Source organism: Phacochoerus africanus, chromosome 13 (assembly GCF_016906955.1).
Source record: "Phacochoerus africanus isolate WHEZ1 chromosome 13, ROS_Pafr_v1, whole genome shotgun sequence".
Taxonomy (NCBI): domain Eukaryota; kingdom Metazoa; phylum Chordata; class Mammalia; order Artiodactyla; family Suidae; genus Phacochoerus; species Phacochoerus africanus.
In genome coordinates this window covers 16670448-16689759 of record NC_062556.1, presented here as the reverse complement: position 1 = coordinate 16689759, position 19312 = coordinate 16670448, and the positions used below count along the sequence as shown (strand labels likewise).

The window sequence follows — 19312 nt, the reverse complement described above, 5'->3', positions numbered from 1 at the left end:
CGCGGGCCCGCGAGAGCTCGCGCACAGGTTTACACCCGGCGCACGCACCCTTCTGCGCGTGCACACACTGCCTCACGTGCACAGACCCGCGCGCCCACGCTCCGTGCACACCCCCTCCTGCGCACGCACAAACCCTCGCGCGCACCCGCTCTCACGGCCCAGCGGCGAGGGGCGGGGCGGCAGCGGCCTGGGTGCCCGGCTGGGCGCGGCCAGGAGAGGGCGCGGCGAGGGGTGGCGCCCGAGTTGTTTCCCCGCGCGCCGGGCCGCGCGTCGCTCCGAGGGAGCCCAGCCAGCTCGGGCCCGGCTGCGCTGGGCAGCCCGGAGGGAGCGCGCCATGGACCCCAAGGCGGGTGGCGGCGAGGAGGAGGACTGCGTGGACTCTGGCGCCGAGACCGGAGGGTGAGCCGCACGGGCCCGGCCGTGGGCGGGGGGCGGTCTCCGAGTGACGCGGCGACCCTTGCCCGACCCGGGACCTTCCTGGACCCTGAGGCGGAGCCGAAGCCGGAGCGGCTTTGGCGGGACGCGGCCGCCGGGGCTGCCCCTCCTGCCCGGGTCCCGCGGGGTAGCCGGAGGGGCTGTGGCGAGCCCGCGCCCTCCCGGGCCCGCCCTGAGGGCAGAGCCGCGTGGTGCCGGCTGCCCGGGTCTGGGCGGGCCCCACCCCGGAGGGCAGGACAGTGGAAGGACTCCAGTTCAGAGTAACCCCCCACGCCCCAGCCCTCTTGGCCTCCGTTGTCTCTGAGCTGCTGCAAGTGCAGGCAGCTGCGGGGTCCCCCGCATCAGCGTGTTGGACCAGGGATGCGCCTGCACTTGTTTCCGCCTGAGGCGAGGACTTTCTTCGTGCAGCTCCGGAGCCCCCTGGAGCCTGGGGATGGGGGTTGGGGGATGAGGAGAAGCGGGGAGGCGGGTACGACGCGCGAGACCTAAAAGTCTTAAAGAAGTCGTCTAAGAGGGTGGCATTTTTCACTTTATGACTTTAATGTGCTGGCTGAGACCCCGTCCCCAACTCCTCCACTGCCCCGCCCAACTTTCTTAGGGCTCTGCGCACCTGTCCCAGCTGGAACCACTTGCCTTAGGCACAGGTGGGAAGAAGATGGTGCTGTGTCCTAGCCCTGACTGTTTTTAAAAAATACCCTCTTCGCTTCAACGGACTCACACAGTTAGAGCTTTGGAGCCTCGTTAACCCTCTCCCAACAACACTTTTCCTGAGTGGGACAAAAGACTGAATGTCTTTCAGGAGACAAATGTCATTGTAAAGGCTTCCGCCCAGCCCCTATCTCGAGAGGATTTCCCTGTGCAGAGTCAGCACTGCATCCAGGATGCCGATACCGACCCAGAAGGAAAGGGTGTCTTTTCCTATCCGCTGTAACCCCGGGCGGGGTCCTGGAACTGCCCAGGCCATAGAAAGCCTCATTCCTGGAAGTGTGGGGAGATTTAGACTAATCTGAGGATTTGGCAACCCTGTGAGGACAGGAAGAGTCCAGGCCCAGAATGGACCCAGCGTCTGACCTGACCGGGAGACAGGCTCCCAAGGGCGGCCCATCCTGGGCGCCCAATCCCTCCCTTCCTTGAAGCCTCCACCCACTCTCAGCCAGGATCTGGGATGTTACAGCCCCAGGGCATTTACTCTGCGATGGGCTTTCCCAGTTATCCTCACTTGTCATCATTTATGGTTCACTACAGAACCAAACTTCATTCCAGTGTTGCAGCCTGAGGCCAAATACTGAACTCCCTGGCTTTCTTCCACATTTTGTATGTGCGGCATATATATGTCTTTTTTTTTTTTTTTTTTTGGTCTTTTGTCCTTTTAGGGCCGCACTCGGGGCATATGGAGGTTCCCAGTCTAGGGGTCTAATTGGAGCTCTAGCCGCCGGCCTACACCACAGCCATAGCCACAGCCACACCAAATCTGAGCCACCTCTGCAACCTACACCACAGCTCATGGCAACGCTGTATCCTCAACCCACTGAGCGAGGTCAGGGATGGAACCCACAACCTCATGGTTCCTAGTCGGATTCATTTCTGCTGCGCCATGACGGAAACTCTACATGTATCATTTTTAATTGAAGATCTGTGGCTCTTCCATCCCCAGTTAGCTGGACCATGCATAGAAGGAACAAAGCAAAATTAACCAGCTCATTTTCAGCTGGGTTAAATAAGGCACCGGCTGGTCCATTGGTTTTCAATTTGCAGAGCTCACGTAAAACAGATCTTTTTTTGCAAGGGCCCTCTCTTGGAGAAATGGAGGGGAAGCCCTCTGACCCAGGAGTGACATCACCCCGGGATCCCTACAAACAGCATGGCAGCTGCCAGGGCTCCTGGGAGGGGCTTGCTGAGCGAGCATACTCACACTGTCACTTCTGTTCTCTGCCTCTATTACTAAGTGTGTAGTTTAACAAGCCAGGATTGCTTGAAGAATTCTTATTGCCTCAGTTACATTCTTTTTTTTTTTTTTGTCGTCGTTGTTGCTATTTCTTGGGCGGCACCCGCGCCCCGCGGCTTATGGAGGTTCCCAGGCCAGGGGTTGAATCGGAGCTGTAGCCACCGGCCTACGCCAGAGCCACAGCAATGCGGGATCCGAGCCGCGTCTGCAACCTACACCACAGTTCACGGCAACGCCGGATCGTTAACCCACTGAGCAAGGGCAGGGACCGAACCCGCAACCTCATGGTTCCTAGTCGGATTCGTTAACCACTGCGCCACAATGGGAACTCCCTCAGTTACATTCTTAAGCTAAAGGTAAAGTGGCATGCATTTAAATGGAATGGTTTGAACGTATGCTTATTAGTCTTGTATTTGCCACAGATTCATATATCCCTTAAAGTTGAGTTTACTTATTAAAAAGCTGTCCAGGGAGTTCCCGTTGTGGCTCAGTGGGCTAAGAATCCGACTGCTATCCATGAGGATGTGGGTTCGATCCCTGGCCTTGGTCAGTGGGTTAAGGATCTGGTGTTACCATGAGCTGTGGTGTACGTCGCAGACTCCGCTCGGATGGGCTGGGAACTTCCACATGCAGAGGGTGCAGCCCTAAAAAGACAAAAAATAAAAACCTGTCCATAGTTCCTCTGCTTTTTCAGAGCTTACCCCCTCTTATCCTATGCAGCTTTCATATTGTGTGTAAAGCACGCAGAAAGCACTCAGTATGTTTGCTATCATCATCATTTTAAAAATGCAAATCTGATCACATCCCTCTGCCTTGCAAACTTTTAGTGGTTCTGTCATCTATAAAGTACAAAGAGTTTAGCATGGCCTGCAAGCCTCAATGTTATGGATCATTCCCCCCGCAACCCCGGCCTCTGTCTCTGGCCTTGGCAGGCCCATCCGTGCACCCTGCGTCTGACCATATCAGCTGGGTTTTTTTCTCATTCTTTGCTTGTGTCAAGCTGCCCTCTTTGCCAGCTAGGTAGGCCCTTCTCCACCTGGCATGTCTGTCCGCCAGGTGAAACTCTACTCTTCTTTGAAGATTCAGCTCAAGTGACACATCCACTAAAGCAGGGGCCCTTAATTTAGGGTCCACAAATTGCTTCAAGTTGTACGCAGATTTATGGGCTTTGTGAAGGTTTAGGAGAAGATGCTATTTTTTTTTTTTTTCCCGTCCGATTCTCATAGTAGCCTGTTCCCTCGAAACCAAACCTGTTCTCTCAAAAATGAAGTTTCATTTTTAGTATGCTGATCTGAGGTACTAGGAGACATCCAAGTAAAGATGATGAGTCAGCTGTCAAGTCACCTGCCTGGAGGGGAGGTCAGCCAGGAAGTCTGCACCATGTCTTTGCATCTGGGAGCTGTCAGCTGAAAAAACGCCATGGGCGCCCAAGGCATGAACTGCATCAGCTAAAGGTCACAGCAAACACGTGCCTGGCATTTGGTCTGCGCCAGGCACCACTCTAAGATGCTCCATATTTCATGAACTCGTTTAATCCTTTAGCAATTCTGGGAAGCAGGTTCTATTTAAGACCAGCCTTGAAAAACTACAACATACAAAGACCAGGTAAAGGAGGATCAGTTGATAAAGGAGCCTGAGCAAAAATAGGCGCGGAATGAACAAAAAATACGTGTGGAATGAGTCAGGATGAGGAAGGGAGGTGTCTTCTTTTTAAATGGAGATGATGAAGAGCTGGCAGGGTTGCAGTTGCCCCAGGAGAGGTGGAGGCAGAAGCCACAGCAGTGGGAGGAAGCGAAGGTGGAGCCGATTGTCTGGGGAAGGGAGGGGTGAGGAGAGGCGGTAGCTGGGAGGGCCTGTGGGCTGAGGCAGGGGTTGCCTGAAACGGAGGCAGTGGTTGGGCAGGACACGCTCACAGAGGTGTCCTGTGAGCAGGAAAGGGTACACGCATGGGAGGAGCACCGCCATCGTTAATGTCACCTTTCTGAGAAGGTGGAGGTGGCTGGACTCCAGACCACGTGGCTAGGTTGGCTTTGGGTCATCTTCCCTGTTGCAGCCAGTAGGAAAGAAGGGAAGATGGGTCTCTATTGGGTGCAGATGCAGCCCCCATTTCCAGGAGAATGGAGGCTTGACATGATGTGGGGGTAATGGTGAGTGATTAGTGCTTCCCTGACAGGAAGGTACAGTCTACTTCGCTCTTTATTTTCCCGCTGCAGTGTTCAACCGCCTCGGGGCAGGCGAGGAGAGCCGGGGGGAGTTGGATCATCAAGGTTTGGGGTGGGGGGAGACTGTTGCCAGGCTGGTGTGAACAGAATATGGGAGCAAAGGAGGAAGGGGCTGTGGGTTGAGCTGAAGACTGATCCTTCCAGAGCTTATCAGAGATGGTCCCAAGAACCTTTGTGGGTCCTGCTGCCAGTGAGCAGACTCTGCTGGTCAGTTCGAAAGTTACAGTCAAAAGAGCCAACTTACTGGGGTTCAAAATCTGGCTCTTCCACTTAGGCATTGGGGAACCTTGAGCCAAGTACCCAACCTCTCTCTGCCCTCAGTTTTCCCGTCTGTAGAATGGGGACGACAGTAATAATACCTCATTGGGCGCTTGTGACGATGAAATGATCCTAGACATTTAGAGCCTCTCGAACGGTGCCTGGCGTAAGTAAATTGTCAGTACGTTATTGTTTCTCATGAAAAACACTCTGTATGGTGGACTTAGAGTTTTATGTAATAGAAACGTACATCTCTAGGTGCACCAAGACGGCGTGTTCTCACACTCATCACAGGGGAGGCGCTCATGCTTTTAGATGCTTTGATCAATACGATCATTGCTGAGAACATCTGAAGGACTCTAGGACATGCCTCAATATGATAATTATTATTTGAAAGATGAGGAAACGGAGGTTCAGAGCATGCGTGCCTAATCGGTGGCCTAGATTGAAGCCAGGGCTCCAGCACGCTTCCCACCTAGTGAAGTTGCCTTTCAAGGACCTGTTCGGTCTGTCGTTAATTCTTGTTTTCTGCTCATTTTCTTTGCTTGAAATGCTGCCTTGGCTGCCTGATCCCCCAACACAGGCTAAGACGAAAGGCAAATTAGCATCCTTCCGTAGTGATGGATGTCATTTTGAAATTCCCACTGTCCAAATCCCCTTGAAAGCAAGCCTTGTGCCTCTGTGTACTTTCTGTGAGAAAAAAACTGGCAGGTCAGCTACTGACCATGGTCAACTGTCTTACAAAACAGAATCTCTTAAGGGGACAAGCGGTGTTGTGAATCCAAACAGAAGGCTAGGATGCGTGCTTTATAATGGGTGTTTCCTTAGTGGTGTCTCCCAGATTTGGCCTCTAAGTCACTCTTTCAAACATGACCGGAGCGGATGGATTATTTTCATTCACAAGTCTGACCTGCACTAATGGATCTCCGCGTCTGTGTCAGCTGTCCCTGAGCGTCTGCAAACATAGGGTCATACCCTGCCCTTTATCTTTGGGGGACCTCCAACTGATGCGTCCTGCAGTTTCAGAGATAACAACCAGTTCACAGGGCTAGAGTTTATGAACAGGTGGATGGGAAGGATGGGTGGAGTGCATTTTAAAAAGGGCTAAGTTTAAAGAACAGTGCATGGGGAACTCTTGCATAGATGACAAATGATCCATTAGCTGCTGCATTATCTTTGTGTTCAGGGTGGAGTTAGATAGCTTTAAATTACCATGGCAGCGGGTTCAGGGGACTCTGAGTTAACAGATGAGGTAGGTCCATGGTGCATTGAGCTGATGTCTTACAGAAATGTCAAGATCAGTTTTCCTGAAATGCCAAGATCAAGTCTTAGCTGAGGATTTTCCTGAAAAGGAGAATTTAGGAAGGTGCCCATTACATATTTAAATTGCCAAGTAGGCTGCTGACAGTTGTTAAGCTCTCTCAAGTGCAGACCCCTTTATATTTAATCCCTACATGTGTAGCTAGAATGAAAGCACAACCAAGGGACCAGATCTTACTTTCTGTTCCTTATTGACGCAGATGCTAAATCAAGGTAATGTTTGGATTCATGGCTACATGCGTGTCAGGTGTGTGAATATATATATAATCCTTGTATTTCTTCTGCTCATCTGTAGCACGTGTCCATACACTTTTCATCCTAAAATGTGTGGGTTCACCTTTCCAGCTTCATTCAGGCAGAGTTGAATGTCTTACGCAGAGCCAGCTGGATAAATTCTTAGGATGTGAGGCCAATTACACAAGGTTCCCAAGACAGATACCCTGCTGCTTGCTTCCTCTTCCCTCAAAAAGCTGGGAGTACACACCCCTCCAGAGAACTGTAGTCAGTATCTGAAATTGTTTGACCCTCTTTATGCAGAAAATTGTTTCATGCTTTCCAGTGTGTCTTCCCCGGGCCGTATTTCTAGTAAATAACCTTTTGGGGGGGTGGTTCATGGAATGTATCTTAAGATCTATAAAAGTTTTCATACCTTGACTCAGTCCCTCCCTATTCCCTGTTATGATAATTTTTCTAAGGAAATTAAGTATCAAACTGCATTTATAAATACCTCATCACCATGTGCTTTGCAAAAGTGAACAATCAGGAACAACCACATAGTCAACAAAAGGGAAATATTTCATTAAATTATAGTACATCACTTTAAAATTATAATTAGAAGAACCTTGTAGTAGTGTTTTATGATGGAGTTTAGTGAAAAGAGTGGTTAAAATTGTATCTCTATCATTATGGCAACTGGGTACAAATTACATCATCAGGACTAGAGGCTGGAGAGAGGTGGGAGGTTTTAGGTGACATGTCTTTCTGTTTGATTTCTGTTTTGATGGTGGACAGGGGTGGAAGTTGGGGTGATAAGTGAAACTGCAGAGCTGGGCAGAGGCCATCAGTCATAGAAAGAGGGGTTTATGTTGTACACTGTGGAGCTTGAATTTCATCCACAGAGCTTTGTGCTTTGCAAAGATGGGCTGCTATACGAGGCAGGAATTGGAGCAGAGCAAGAGTGACAGTCAGAAGACTGACCATTTGGCAGGCCTGACCCGGGCTGTGCCTTTTGTCACAAGAAACGTGGAAGAAATATGGAGAGATTCACGGCAGGGACACTTGTTATGCTGCACCTGTCCTATTATACTCCCTTTGCACTTTAAGATTCTTGCAGTATGTTTCAAATGTAAATTTCATCCTACATACATATCCATCTGGATGCACCTCTTTCAAATGTATGCATATGTGAAACCCATATGCTTCAAGAGTATTTGGAAAATCCTAGCTGAAAATGACAACAAGTTTTTAATAATTAAATAAATACGATCACACATTCTTATTGAATGTCTTATTTGAGTTGTCATGAAATTTCTTTGAAGCCTGGCCATCTTAGGATGACCACATTGTAATGGAATTGTTTTGCTGTTGCATCTACCGCAGTGGATATTGGTTGAGTACCCGCGGCATGTATATAGAGTTGCATTACTAAGTTTTGTCCTCAAGTTTATTTATGTCCTGCCTGGTCCCAGAAAGAATTTAATGCACTGATGCTGGGGTTACAAATGCTGTGTTTCAGAATGTTACTGGTCCCCGACGCTATCTTTTGCTCAGTCTCCTTCCTTTTCCCTTAGCCAGTGCGTCTCCACGCCCAGCCAACCCAGTCTCCCTTCTAACGCCTCCCTTGCCACCACCCCCGTTCTTGCCTTTATCATTCCTACCTCCTGGTCTCCTTACAAATACTATCTCTTTAGTTTCCTGATCAGTAACGTAAAACATTGGCTGAGATCTCTGTGAACGCAGTTGGTGATACATAGAAGGATATGCAAATGGTAGTAGTTGTTATTCTTTCCAGTTTTAAACTTCAGTGATTCTCTGACGACTAAAATATTTCATTCGAAAAGAGGGAAACCACACGCTGTTTTTCTTCCATTTTGTTCCTCTCCCAATAGGTCCATGCGTCGTTTTGTATGAGAGATGTAGGTTAACTAGCAAATGCCACGCTTTTTATGGTTTTTTTTTTTTTAAAGTTTTGTATATACCTTTTTAATGTGGCTTAAGAAACTCAATACAGTGAAAATTGGATGATTCAAGAAAGGCAACATGAGACTAAATAAATAAAAGGAGTGTATATCTTTAAAATTAAACGTAATGAACCACATCCCCTCACTACCACTTTGGCAGGATAAATCCATCCTCGCCAGAGACATTAATTTTCTACTGAGAGGACTTGGGGACACTAGAGGGGACAAAACCGATGGTTTCCATACCACATGTGTTGCCAGAGAGGGCCAGTTTAAGAGCCGCACAAGCAGAGCAGGAACTTAGTGGAGATTAAGCAGGCAGGCTCTTGGCCAAATTCCCATTCTCACAGAGGCCGAATGCCAGCAGCGGGTTTTTTCAGCATAGACACCGATGGGTATTTTCACCCTGGCCCTAACCCTGACTTTTCCTTTTCCAGATCATAGCCCTCACCCTGTTACTCTACTATCTAGCAGGATTTCTTCCCAGATGGAACCGAAACCAGCCCTCCTTGTGCCTTGTGTTTCCTGACAGTCAGCCAGCCCTTGACAGTGGAAGCCCCCCATCCAGGCTTTGGAATCCCTCGCCAGGGTCCACCTCGCCTCTGCTGACATCAGCAAAGACACATTTCCCCGTGGGGTGGCGCTAGCATTTGAAAGGCGCTTGTTGGCTGTGGTTTAACTGTTCAGGGAGTTGTGAACCCCTTTGAGAATCTATTGGAAACTTGGAGCCTTCTCCCTAAAAAAAATAAGCTTCCATTCAAAAATTTGCCAGAAACGTTAGAAGGTTCAGGACTCATCTGGCCTCCCATCTGGGAGATTCACAGAGCCCCGTGAAGGGCCCCGTGAAGGACCCCGGATTCTCAAATGCCTTTAAAGTTAGGCTCTCAGGGAGTTCCCGTTGCGGCACAGTGGAAACAAATCCCACCAGTATCCATAAGGATGTGGGTTCGATCCCTGGCCTCGCTCAGTGGGTTAGAGATCCCGCGTTGCCATGAGCTGTGGTGTAGGTCCCACACCCAGCTCCGATCCTGTGTTGCTGTGGCTGTGGTGTAGGCCAGCAGCAGCCAGCTCCAATTCGACCCCTAGCCTGGAAACTTCCATATGCTACAGGTGTGGCCCTAAAAAGCAAACAGATCAATCAATCAATAAAAAAATTGTGCTTTTTTGAATTCAGACATAACCTGATTTTGCACAAAACAGCCCTCAGCATGACAGGTTTTGATGGGTGATATTTCTTGACCAGTAAAATGCTACTTACCACGGACTAAAATTCTCTCTTGAAGAAATCATTTGAATAGAGAAAAACAGTGTCTAATCCTACTAATACAAAGGTTTTGTGTTTCAGGTCCGACTACAGCCACATGTCCTCCACCAGCAGTAAGTACGGCTTAATTGTCCTTCAGCCCTGGGCTCAGCCCCGGCTCTGCATGTAGAGAGGACCATCCTCGGAACCCTTGCCTTGATAGTAAGACTCCCGGAGGGTGTCCTTGCCAAAGCATGTGATGCAGGATCCTCTGACTCTGCGAGGGGAGGCTTTTCCTGGGGACTTTGACTGTCCCTTGATTTCAGGGCTGGATGTGCCACTACTTTTATGGAAATTCAGCCTGGAGGAATTAGCCCAGGCTTTATGAACACAGATGCTTGGAAAACACCTTCTCTGAAAAAGCTGGTGACTCATGCGTTCAGCAGACATGTATCAGTTACCCGCTGGTCACAGACGAGCAGCTCCAAGCGTGTTCAGTGGATCCTTGAAGTGGCCTCAACCCCTCCGTTGGGCAGATTCCCTCCTGTGTTGCTGTAGCTGCAGGCAGATGTCATAGGTGATTATATATGGTTTTAAAAAATAGGAGTGTATTTATAAACATACGCTGCACATACAGAAGAAGGTGGCTTATTGAATCACAAGTAAATCTGTTTAAAGGAAGTTAGGCCTTCTCTCCAGGAGCAGTTGACCGACAGTGATGGCAGTCACTACAAAGCCGTTTAGATGGATGAAAGAACAACAAAAAAAATTGTCTTTTATATTAAAAGCCCTGACTTTTGGAATCGGTAAATACTGAAGGGTTTTGTCCTATCTCACTATCCTGTTAAGCTCTCGATTCTAAAGAGTTCCCAAATGCAAAGACACTTAATTGCATTATTCTGTTTATTGATGTGCTGGCTTAGTTTTCCTCTGCAATAAGAGACTGCGTGGAAAGCAGTATATGTGGGATGGTAATTTACTGTCAAATTATATTGAGTTATTAGTATAACGGCAGTGAGCAATTTCTGATCATTTCAGCCAACTGGAGGCCCGGCATTGCCCCTTGGTTATTAAGAACCATTAGTAATAATGAGAATAATGCTCCAGTGATTTGCATTCACTCCCTGAAGCCTCTGCCGCCCTAAAATTCGAGACCGCGCCCTTGAACTCGCTCCCTGCGCTGCCATTCTCACTCCACTCCGTTTTGCCCAGAGGCTACATTTCTCTAAGAATGATTTTTATAAAATACTTGCCCGAAGCCTTTGCTCAATTTGTAGCTCGCAAAGCAGTCCTCTGGGTCACAACAAAGCACCTCTCTTGTCAGCGAAACCGGTAATTTGGTTTGGGATGTTTTCCTCGCCATTATTTTAATTGGGATCTCGGAGTTGGAATTTCTCTTAGTGCAACTGGGATCAATAGGCTTTTATGGCTGGTCCCTTTTCTCTTTCAATATTGGGCTATTTCTGCCTCATTCTTGGGGCCTGTTGGTGAGCGAGGGTGTAGAGGTGTTTCATGTGTAAGGAAACGTATTTGACGGTCAGTAACAGAGAAGAAGAGTTTGGGTTGGTTTTTCTCTAATTTAAAAACAAGAAGTCCAGAGGAGGCAGTGCAGGTCTGTTAGACAGTGGGCGGCTCTTGGCTTTCATCCTGGGGGTGCCTCAGAGTTACAGAGGGACCGTCTCTGCCACAGCCATCACGTCCTCATTCTGGGGGGGGAGGAAAAGGTGAGTGGAGACTGGTGGGCCCCTGGCTCTCTTGGCTCTGTGTGCTGCCGGACCGGCCTTTCCTCCCCACCAGGAGCTTCGATCCTGGCCACAGCCACACTCAGGAGAAGGCCCCTTAGGCAGTCTGTTACCTTGGGGGTCCTTTCTGAAAAAAAAAAAATTGAAGTCTAAGGTCTTAAATCTGTCCTTTAAAACATAGGTTCAACCGTGTTGCAATAATAGCAATTATCTTCTAAGAAGCTTTTGACAGTGGCATCGCCCCACGACCTAGATAATCGCACAGAGGCTCGAGCAGAGAGAAGGTGAACGCAGGTCCTGTTTCTCTTGAAAGGTGCAGTGCTGGGCGCCCGCTCTCTGGCACGGTCACAGCCAACCTGATGCCGCTGCCCTCCGTGTGACCAGCAGGGCCCCGAGGGCTGACCGGTCGGTCCCAGGTGCCCAGGGTCAGTCCCGAAAGCAGCCCCTTCCCTCATTGTCATTCCGCTGCTGTTGGTCAGCCTCTCGCCACCAAATGGCTTGTTTTGGAGTGAGTCCTGATGGGGGTTTGAGCGCGTCTAGGAAGCGGCCTTTCCTCTGTCTACGTGGTTCTCCCTGAACCTTCTCATGATGCTCGTGTGTTCCTGCGTTCCCCGGGCCCTAACCACTTGCTTGGGGTGCGCTGGGGTCAGGGTGAGTCTGTCCAGAGCTGGTTTTCGTCGTCACCGGGTGTGTCAGGAGAGCGTCCTGCAAGAGCACCACACTGTTCAGTTGCCGGTTTTCTTCTCGGTTTGCTTCCCATGCCACCTGCCCCCGGGGCAGAAGAAGAGAGGTCATCACCAAGGGGAGGTACCCGGGCAGTGGTGTGGGGTCCAGGGGTCCAGGTCCTAGTCCTGGTTCCACTCTGAATTTGCTGTGTGCTCTCAGGCACGTCATTTACCCTCTCTGAGCCCCAGGTTCCCCCTCTGGAGAATGAGATGATTGGGCTGGATGACCTCTAAGGACCTCTCCAGAAGCTCAGGATGCTAAGATGTGACTGTCTTATAAACTCCTCTAAAAAGGGAGAAGAAGGGAGGGAGGGGGAGTTCCCATGATGGCTAAGCAGTAATGAACCCAACTAGTATCCATGAGGATGCGGGTTTGATCCCTGGCCTTGCTCGGTGAGTTAAGGATCCGGTGTTGCCATGGCCGTGGTGTAGGCCAGTTGCTACAGCTCCGATTTGACCCACAGCCTGGGAACTTCCATATGCCCTGGTGTGGCACTAAAAAGACCAAAAAAAAAAAAAAAAAAAAAGAGGGAGGAAAGAAGGAATGAAGGCTGGAGGAATCCATACCCTTTTTCTTTGGTCCCAGAATAACCGTCCAGGGTTTGGGCCGCCTCTCTGGTGGCATTAACCCCAAGCAGAGGGCTGTTGAGAATCAGCCTGATCTTCTCACTGTGGGCTGCCTACAGGCTGTTGGTGGTAGAGGCATTGTGGTGAGGGGCAGCTGCTGCATTTTGTCCCCAGGAAAAACTGGGGGGAAGGGCACGAGGTTCCTCCAGCATCCTGTTTCTCCTGGACCTCAAGGATGAAAGAATTGCATTTCCACAACTGTGTCCAATGTCCCTTTCAACTCAGAGGAGCGGCTGAGGGGTTGTCTTCGATGGATGGTTTGGTTTGTGGGGGTGAATTTGTTTCTAGTTGCTACTGGTCCGTTTGTCTTTTTTAGATTCATGGGCACACCAGCTTTATCTTTGTGTTTTCTGCAAAACCAAACACACTGTTAGCACTCGGGAGATCTCGGTAATGCAAAAATACTTCATCAGGAAGGCGAATTTAATTTATACTCAGAATTTTAGGTGTTTTTTTCCCAGAAACCTGGTTGGAAGATCATCAAGCCACAGTGTGCAATTTGCATTCTTAAGTGATTGAAATAAAAAGGAGGAAGTTTTATAAATGGGATAAAAGAAAAACAATAATTATGCCAGGGGAGGGTGCTGGAATCAACTGTGCTCCCATAAGGCTAATGAAATTCCCATGACGTGTGATTGAATATTTTCATGCAAAGAAAGATTGTAATCATACTTGGAGAATTCCTCTTAGAAGACGCAGGGAGCTGAAAAATGATGTTTTCAGGACAGTGTAACATTCCCTGAGGACCTCGAGCCCCAGGAAAATGCCAGCAGGAGGTGGCCAGGGAACTAACTCGTTTTGTCTGCGGCGCTGTCTGTCTCTGTCTCTATTTACCTTCCTCACTGTGCCCGAAGCCCGTTTCTCCTCGTAACTCCAGGAGAGCCATTAGCGCTTCACCCGGCCCTTTAAACCCCCAGTGACAGCAGGAACGCCTTGCGGGTTTTCAAAGCACATGTGGTAGGAGCTGAGTTGCAGCCATAGGGCGCTTGGCAATGCCCTGCGGAATTCTCTGTGTCTGAAATGTTGGAGAAGTGGCAGCAGGCAGGGTGTCCTGCTCACTTGCGCCCAGGAGCATGGAGCAGGCTGTGCGAAAAAAGGCACATATCCTGGTGGGCGAGGATTGTTGCTGTCCCCTCTCCCACTGGCCTCGATTCCTGCTCTCCTGTTGCTTCCCTCCCTTTCTTTCCCTTCCAGGGACTCATCCTTCTTGTTTCCTGCCCGGCCCTGAGCTTCCCCAGGCTGTAGGTCTAGTGGCTTTCTGTGCCCTCAGCTTTCCTGGGGCTGCCATGGACATGAGCTGCCCCTTGAGGGCAGCCCCGAGGAGCCTGGCTGGTGCCGTGCGCCCCCGGACACACTCCCATCTCCAGGAAGAAGGGTCAGGTGGATGGCAGGTGTTTTTTAAATAGGAAAATCGGGGTGTCCTGGTTAATTGCAAGGCCCTGGGGCTGGTCTCGAGCTGCGACGGGGCTGGTCAGGTCTGCCTCGCCGCTGTGACAGGAGGACTCTCCCTTCCTCACGCTGCCTCTCTTCTCAGGCGCATCTTTCCACGTAAATGCTGTCTTTTCTCTTTCATGCCTCAGTAGTGTCATCACGTCCTTGCTGTTGCAGGATACCAAAGCATGTTATATTTTGGTTTTGTCTGTGGCCACATCTGTGCCTTCCCTCACGGTGGAGGGAAAGATAAGCCCATTGTGTGGTTTTGTTTGTTTGTTTTTAAAGCCCGCACCCACAGCATATGGAGGTTCCCAGTCTGGGGCTCGAATCAGGAGCTGTAGCCACTGGCCTACACCACAGCCACAGCAACACTGGATCTGAGCCTCGTCTTCGACCTACACCACAGCTCACGGCCATGCTGGATCCTTAATCGAACCTGTGTCCTCGTGGATGCTAGTTGGATTCATTTCCACTGAGCCACAATGGGAACTCTTTTTTTTTTTTTTTTTTCATTGTGATTTAATTAATAAACAAATGGGGAGCTTTAAAAGCAGCAGCACATTCGGAAGATAGGTTTGTATACTATACAACATATCACTGACAGGGAATATTTGAATATTTGTGATTTGTGTCTCCATATCCAAGAACTAAATTGAGACTTGGAATATGAAATATTCATTATTTTCTTTCTGTTTTTATCAGAGGAGATGATAACTTATTGACAGAGTTTGCTCATTTTAGAGACAGATTTTATCACATACATCCAAAAAAGGAAGATGAAAAATTTTCATTGAGGAGTTCCCATCATGGCTCAGTGGCAAGGAATCTGACTAGTAAACAGGAGGATGCAGGTCCAATCCCTGGCCTCACTCAGTGAGTTAAGAGTCCCGCACTGTGGTGTAGGCCACAGATGCAGCTTGGATCTGGAGTGGCTGTGGCTGTGGCTGTGGCATAGGCCGGAGGCTACAGCTCCAATTCAACCCCTAGCCTAGGAACTTCCATATGCCTTGGATGTGGCCCTAAAAAGACAAAAAAAAAAGAAAGAAAAAATTTTCGTGGAAATAGAATTGATTTACAATGTTAAGTTTCAAGTATACAGCAAAGTGATTCACTTATATATATATGTGTGTGTGTGTATGTGTGTATATATATATATATTCTTTTTTTAGATTCTTTTCCATTGTAGGTTATTAGAAGATATTGAGTTCCTTGTGCTGTACAGTAGGTCCTTGTTGGTTATCTGTTTTATACATAGTGCTGTGTATATTTTAATCGTAAACTCCTAATTTATTCCTCCCCACCCTTTCCCCTTTGGTAGCCATAAATTTGTTTTCTATGTCTGTGAGTTTATTTCTGTTTGGTAAAAAAGTTCATTTGTATAATTTTTTTAGATTCCACATATAAGTAGTATCATGAGATATTTGTCTTTCTCTGTCTGGGTCAGTATGATAATCTCTAGGTCCATCTATGTTGCTGCAAGTGGCATTATTTCGTTATTTTTTATGGCTGAGTAATAGTCCATTGTGTGTAGACACTAAGAATATCAGTATTTTGGAAGAGGTGGTAGGAGCCAATTTTGCTTTGATCCATTTGTAAATGTCATGATTTGCATTTTTCGCTTCTGTGTACGATGCTTTCCCCATTATGATTATAGAACAAATGTCTTTCAGAATCTTACTCCGTAAGATCTAGGCGGAACTCAAATCTCTTCACTAATCCTGATGATAAACAATTTCAGCCATTAAAGTTCCTTAATTTTGTGGTCAGTATGCAGTTGGCAATATACACAGGTTTGCAGAAAGACTGAAAAAAATCCACCCATTCCATCCCCAGTTTCACACTCCTATTGCAATAAAAGCTCAAAAAAGTCCAATTTTCTCTCAATGACTATATTGCCTTTCAGACAAAGTTATTTATAGATAATAATATAGTCTTTAGAGACCAACCTGACAGGTATCTTAAGTATCTCAGTTCATGGCCATCTCTCCTTTCATTCATTTTTTACTTCCTCTCCCTAGGCCTTATTAACACTAATGATGTTTTTTTGATATTCTTCTGCAAATGCAGCCGTTGACATAAAGCAGATTAAGGCATCAGGGACATGCATACCCGTTTTCCGTGGAGGGTAACTGGGGTTTTGAATTTCTCTTCCACTCTCCAGATGTGCCACAAGAGATGGAGAGTGCAACATCCAGCAAACGAACCCCAAATAAAAACTCCTTCCGTTTTTATTCTTCATGCCCTCTGCTGGCACAACAGTCACGTTCACGTGCAGGGCTGTTCTCGAGGACGTTTAGGGCAAGCGGCTGCGTGGCTGGAATGACTCTGCAGCCCAAGACGAGCTCTCTGTGAGTGGCCTTGTGCTGGACGAAGGTATCTCTGAGAACACAGTCCTTCCTGCTGAGTGGCCATGGCTGCAGAGACCCCTCAGAAACCTTTTAAGATGTCGTGCACATGGCCATATCCGTCAGATTTCCTTGTCCAATCTCCCCCTCTGTGGCCCTGCCTTCCAAAGTGGCTGTGGGGTTAGAGCTCTTACCCAAAAGTACCTAGTGCACTCCCTGGCGTGGGGCATCTGGGATACCGACAGCTCCTGCTCGCGTAGCCGAGTGGGAAAGAACCTGGAAGGCTGCTTCTCTTCTCCTGGGAAGGCCCTGGCCTCACTCCAGATAGGAGCTGGCTCTCCTGCCTATGGACAAGGGCCCTGGTGTTGGGGCTCTCCCCATGCCCCCAGGCATTGAGACTTTCTGGGGCAAGTAAGGCTTCGTGTTTGAGATACTCTATATTCCTGGACCTTCCTCTCGGGGCTGGAGCCCTTTAGCACGCAGCTAGGAGGCAACACAATAAAAAGCCGGCAGTCTGGGGAGTGTCATCTTTGGCAGGTCTGGGTCTTAGCAGAAGCTGAGAGCCACAGAATGCTAACTGGTGCAGGCAGGGGTATTTACTCAGTCTGCATTTTCGTCAGCTGCCCCGACGAGGTATTCTTGGCCTGGCAGAGCACATAAAGTTGCCAGTTAGAAAACTTGCTACCCACAGTGTGGTCCACAGACCGCTGCATCAGCACCACCCTGCAACGTGTTAGAAATGCAGACTCCCAGGCCCCACCCCCAGAGATTCTGAGTCAGGCGAGTTGTCTGTACTGAAATTTTGCGGAACACTGATCTAGCCCATCTCCTCAGGAATAAGACTGCTCTTAACTCATCCCTGATTGATGTGGTCTATCCAAGTTTCTTGCTTTCAGAGGCTGATTAAAAAAAATTATTTTTTTTTAAAGTATGGTTGATTTACAATGTGTAAATTTCTACTGTACAGCAAAATGATTCAGTTATACATATATATACATTCTTTTTCATATACTTTTCCATTGTGGTTTATTATTGGATATTGGATGCAGTTCCCTGTGCTATAGAATAGGACATTGTTATTTATCTATTTCATATGTGACAGTTTGTATCTGATAAACTCAAACTCCTAGTTCATCCCTCACACGCTTTCCCCTTTGGTAACCATGAGTTTGTTTGCCATGTCTGAGTCTGTTTCTGTTTTGTAAACAAGTTCATTTATATCCTATTTTAGATTCCACATGTAAGTGATATCATATATTTGTCTTTTACTTCACTTAGTATGAGAATCTCTAGGTCCATTCATGTTTCAGCAAGTGGCATTTTTCTTTTTTATGGCTGAGTAGTATTCCATTGCGTATATATACCACAGAGTCTCTATCCATTCGTCTGTCAGTGGACATTTAAGTTGCTTCTGTGTCTTGGCTATTGTGAATAGTGCTGCTATGAACATAGGGGTGCATGTATCTTTTCAAATCAGTTTTGTCTGGATATATGCCTAGGAGCAGGATTGCTAGATCATATGGCAACTCTATTTTAGTTTAGTTTAGTTTTGTTTTTTTGTCTTCTTCGGGCTGCACCCATGGCACATGGAGGTTCCCAGGCTAGGGGTCGAATTGGAGCTGTGGCTGCTGGCCTACACCACAGACACAGCAACACTAGATCCGAGCCAAGTCTGTGACCTATACCACAGCTCACGGCAACGCCGATCCCCAACCCACTAATAAGCAAGGCCAGGGATCGAACCCACATCCTCATGGATACTAGTCGGGTTGGCTAACTGCTGAGCTACAACAGGAACTCCGATTTTTAGTTTTTTAAGGAACTCCATTGTGTTTTCCATACTGGCTGTACCAATTTATATTCCCACCAACAGTGTAGGAGGGTTTGCCTTTCTCCACGCCCTCTCCAGCACTTGTTATTTATAGACTTTTTAGTGATGGCCATTCTGACTGGTATGAAGTGGTACCTCACTGTAGTTTTGATTTGCATTTATTTCTCTAATAATCAGGGATGTTCAGCATCTTTTCATGTGCCTACTGGTCATCTGTATGACTTTTTTGGAGAAATATCTGTTTAGATCTTCTGCCCTTTTTTTTTTTTTTTTTTTTTGTCTTTTAGGGCCGTACCCATAGCATGTGGAGGCTTCCAGGCTAGGGTTACAATTGGAACTGTAGCCACTGGCCTATACCAGAGCTGCAGCAACAAGAGATCCAGGCCGTGTCTGTGACCTACACCACAGCTCACGGCAACACTGGATCCTTAACCCACTGATCGAGGCCAGGGATCGAACACACGTTCTCACTGATGCTAGTTGGGTTCGATAACTGCTGAGCCACGACGGGAACTACATTCTGCCCGTTTTTTGATGGGGTTTTTGTTGTTGTTGGTATTGAGTTGTATAAGCTGTTTGCATATTTTGGAAATTAAGCCCTCGTCAGTCACATCATTTGCAACTATTTTCGCCCAGTCCATAGGTTGTCTTTTTGTTTTATGTATGGTTTACTTTGCTGTGCAAAAGCTTGCAAGTTTTATTAGGTTTCATTGGTTTATTTTTGCTTTTATTTCCATTGCCTTGGGAGACTGACCTAAGAAACCATTGGTGTGATATATGTCAGAGAATGTTTTGCCTGTGTTCTCTTCTAAGCATTTTATGGTGTCTTATCTTATATTTACATCTTTAAGCCATTTTGAATTTATTTTTGTGCATGGTGTGAGGGTGTGTCCTAACTTCAGTGATTTACATGCAGCTGTCCAGTTTTCCCAGCACCACTTGCTGAAGAGACTATCTTTGTTTCCATTGTATATTCTTGCCTCAGAGGCTAATTTTTAATGGTGT

At 47.8% G+C, this 19312-nt stretch overlaps 1 protein-coding gene across 1 annotated transcript in view; it reads left to right on the top strand.

The window, feature by feature from the left end:
• Positions 1–244: 244 nt before the first annotated feature.
• FAM124A (family with sequence similarity 124 member A) overlaps positions 245–19312 on the top strand; it is an 83878-nt gene continuing 64810 nt past the window's right edge. Inside the window, exons 1-2 of the mRNA XM_047756251.1 lie at positions 245–399; positions 9706–9737. Of these exons, the coding sequence (XP_047612207.1) occupies positions 335–399; positions 9706–9737 (97 nt within the window). The 5' untranslated portion in view covers positions 245–334. The remainder of the gene's footprint in view (positions 400–9705; positions 9738–19312) is intronic.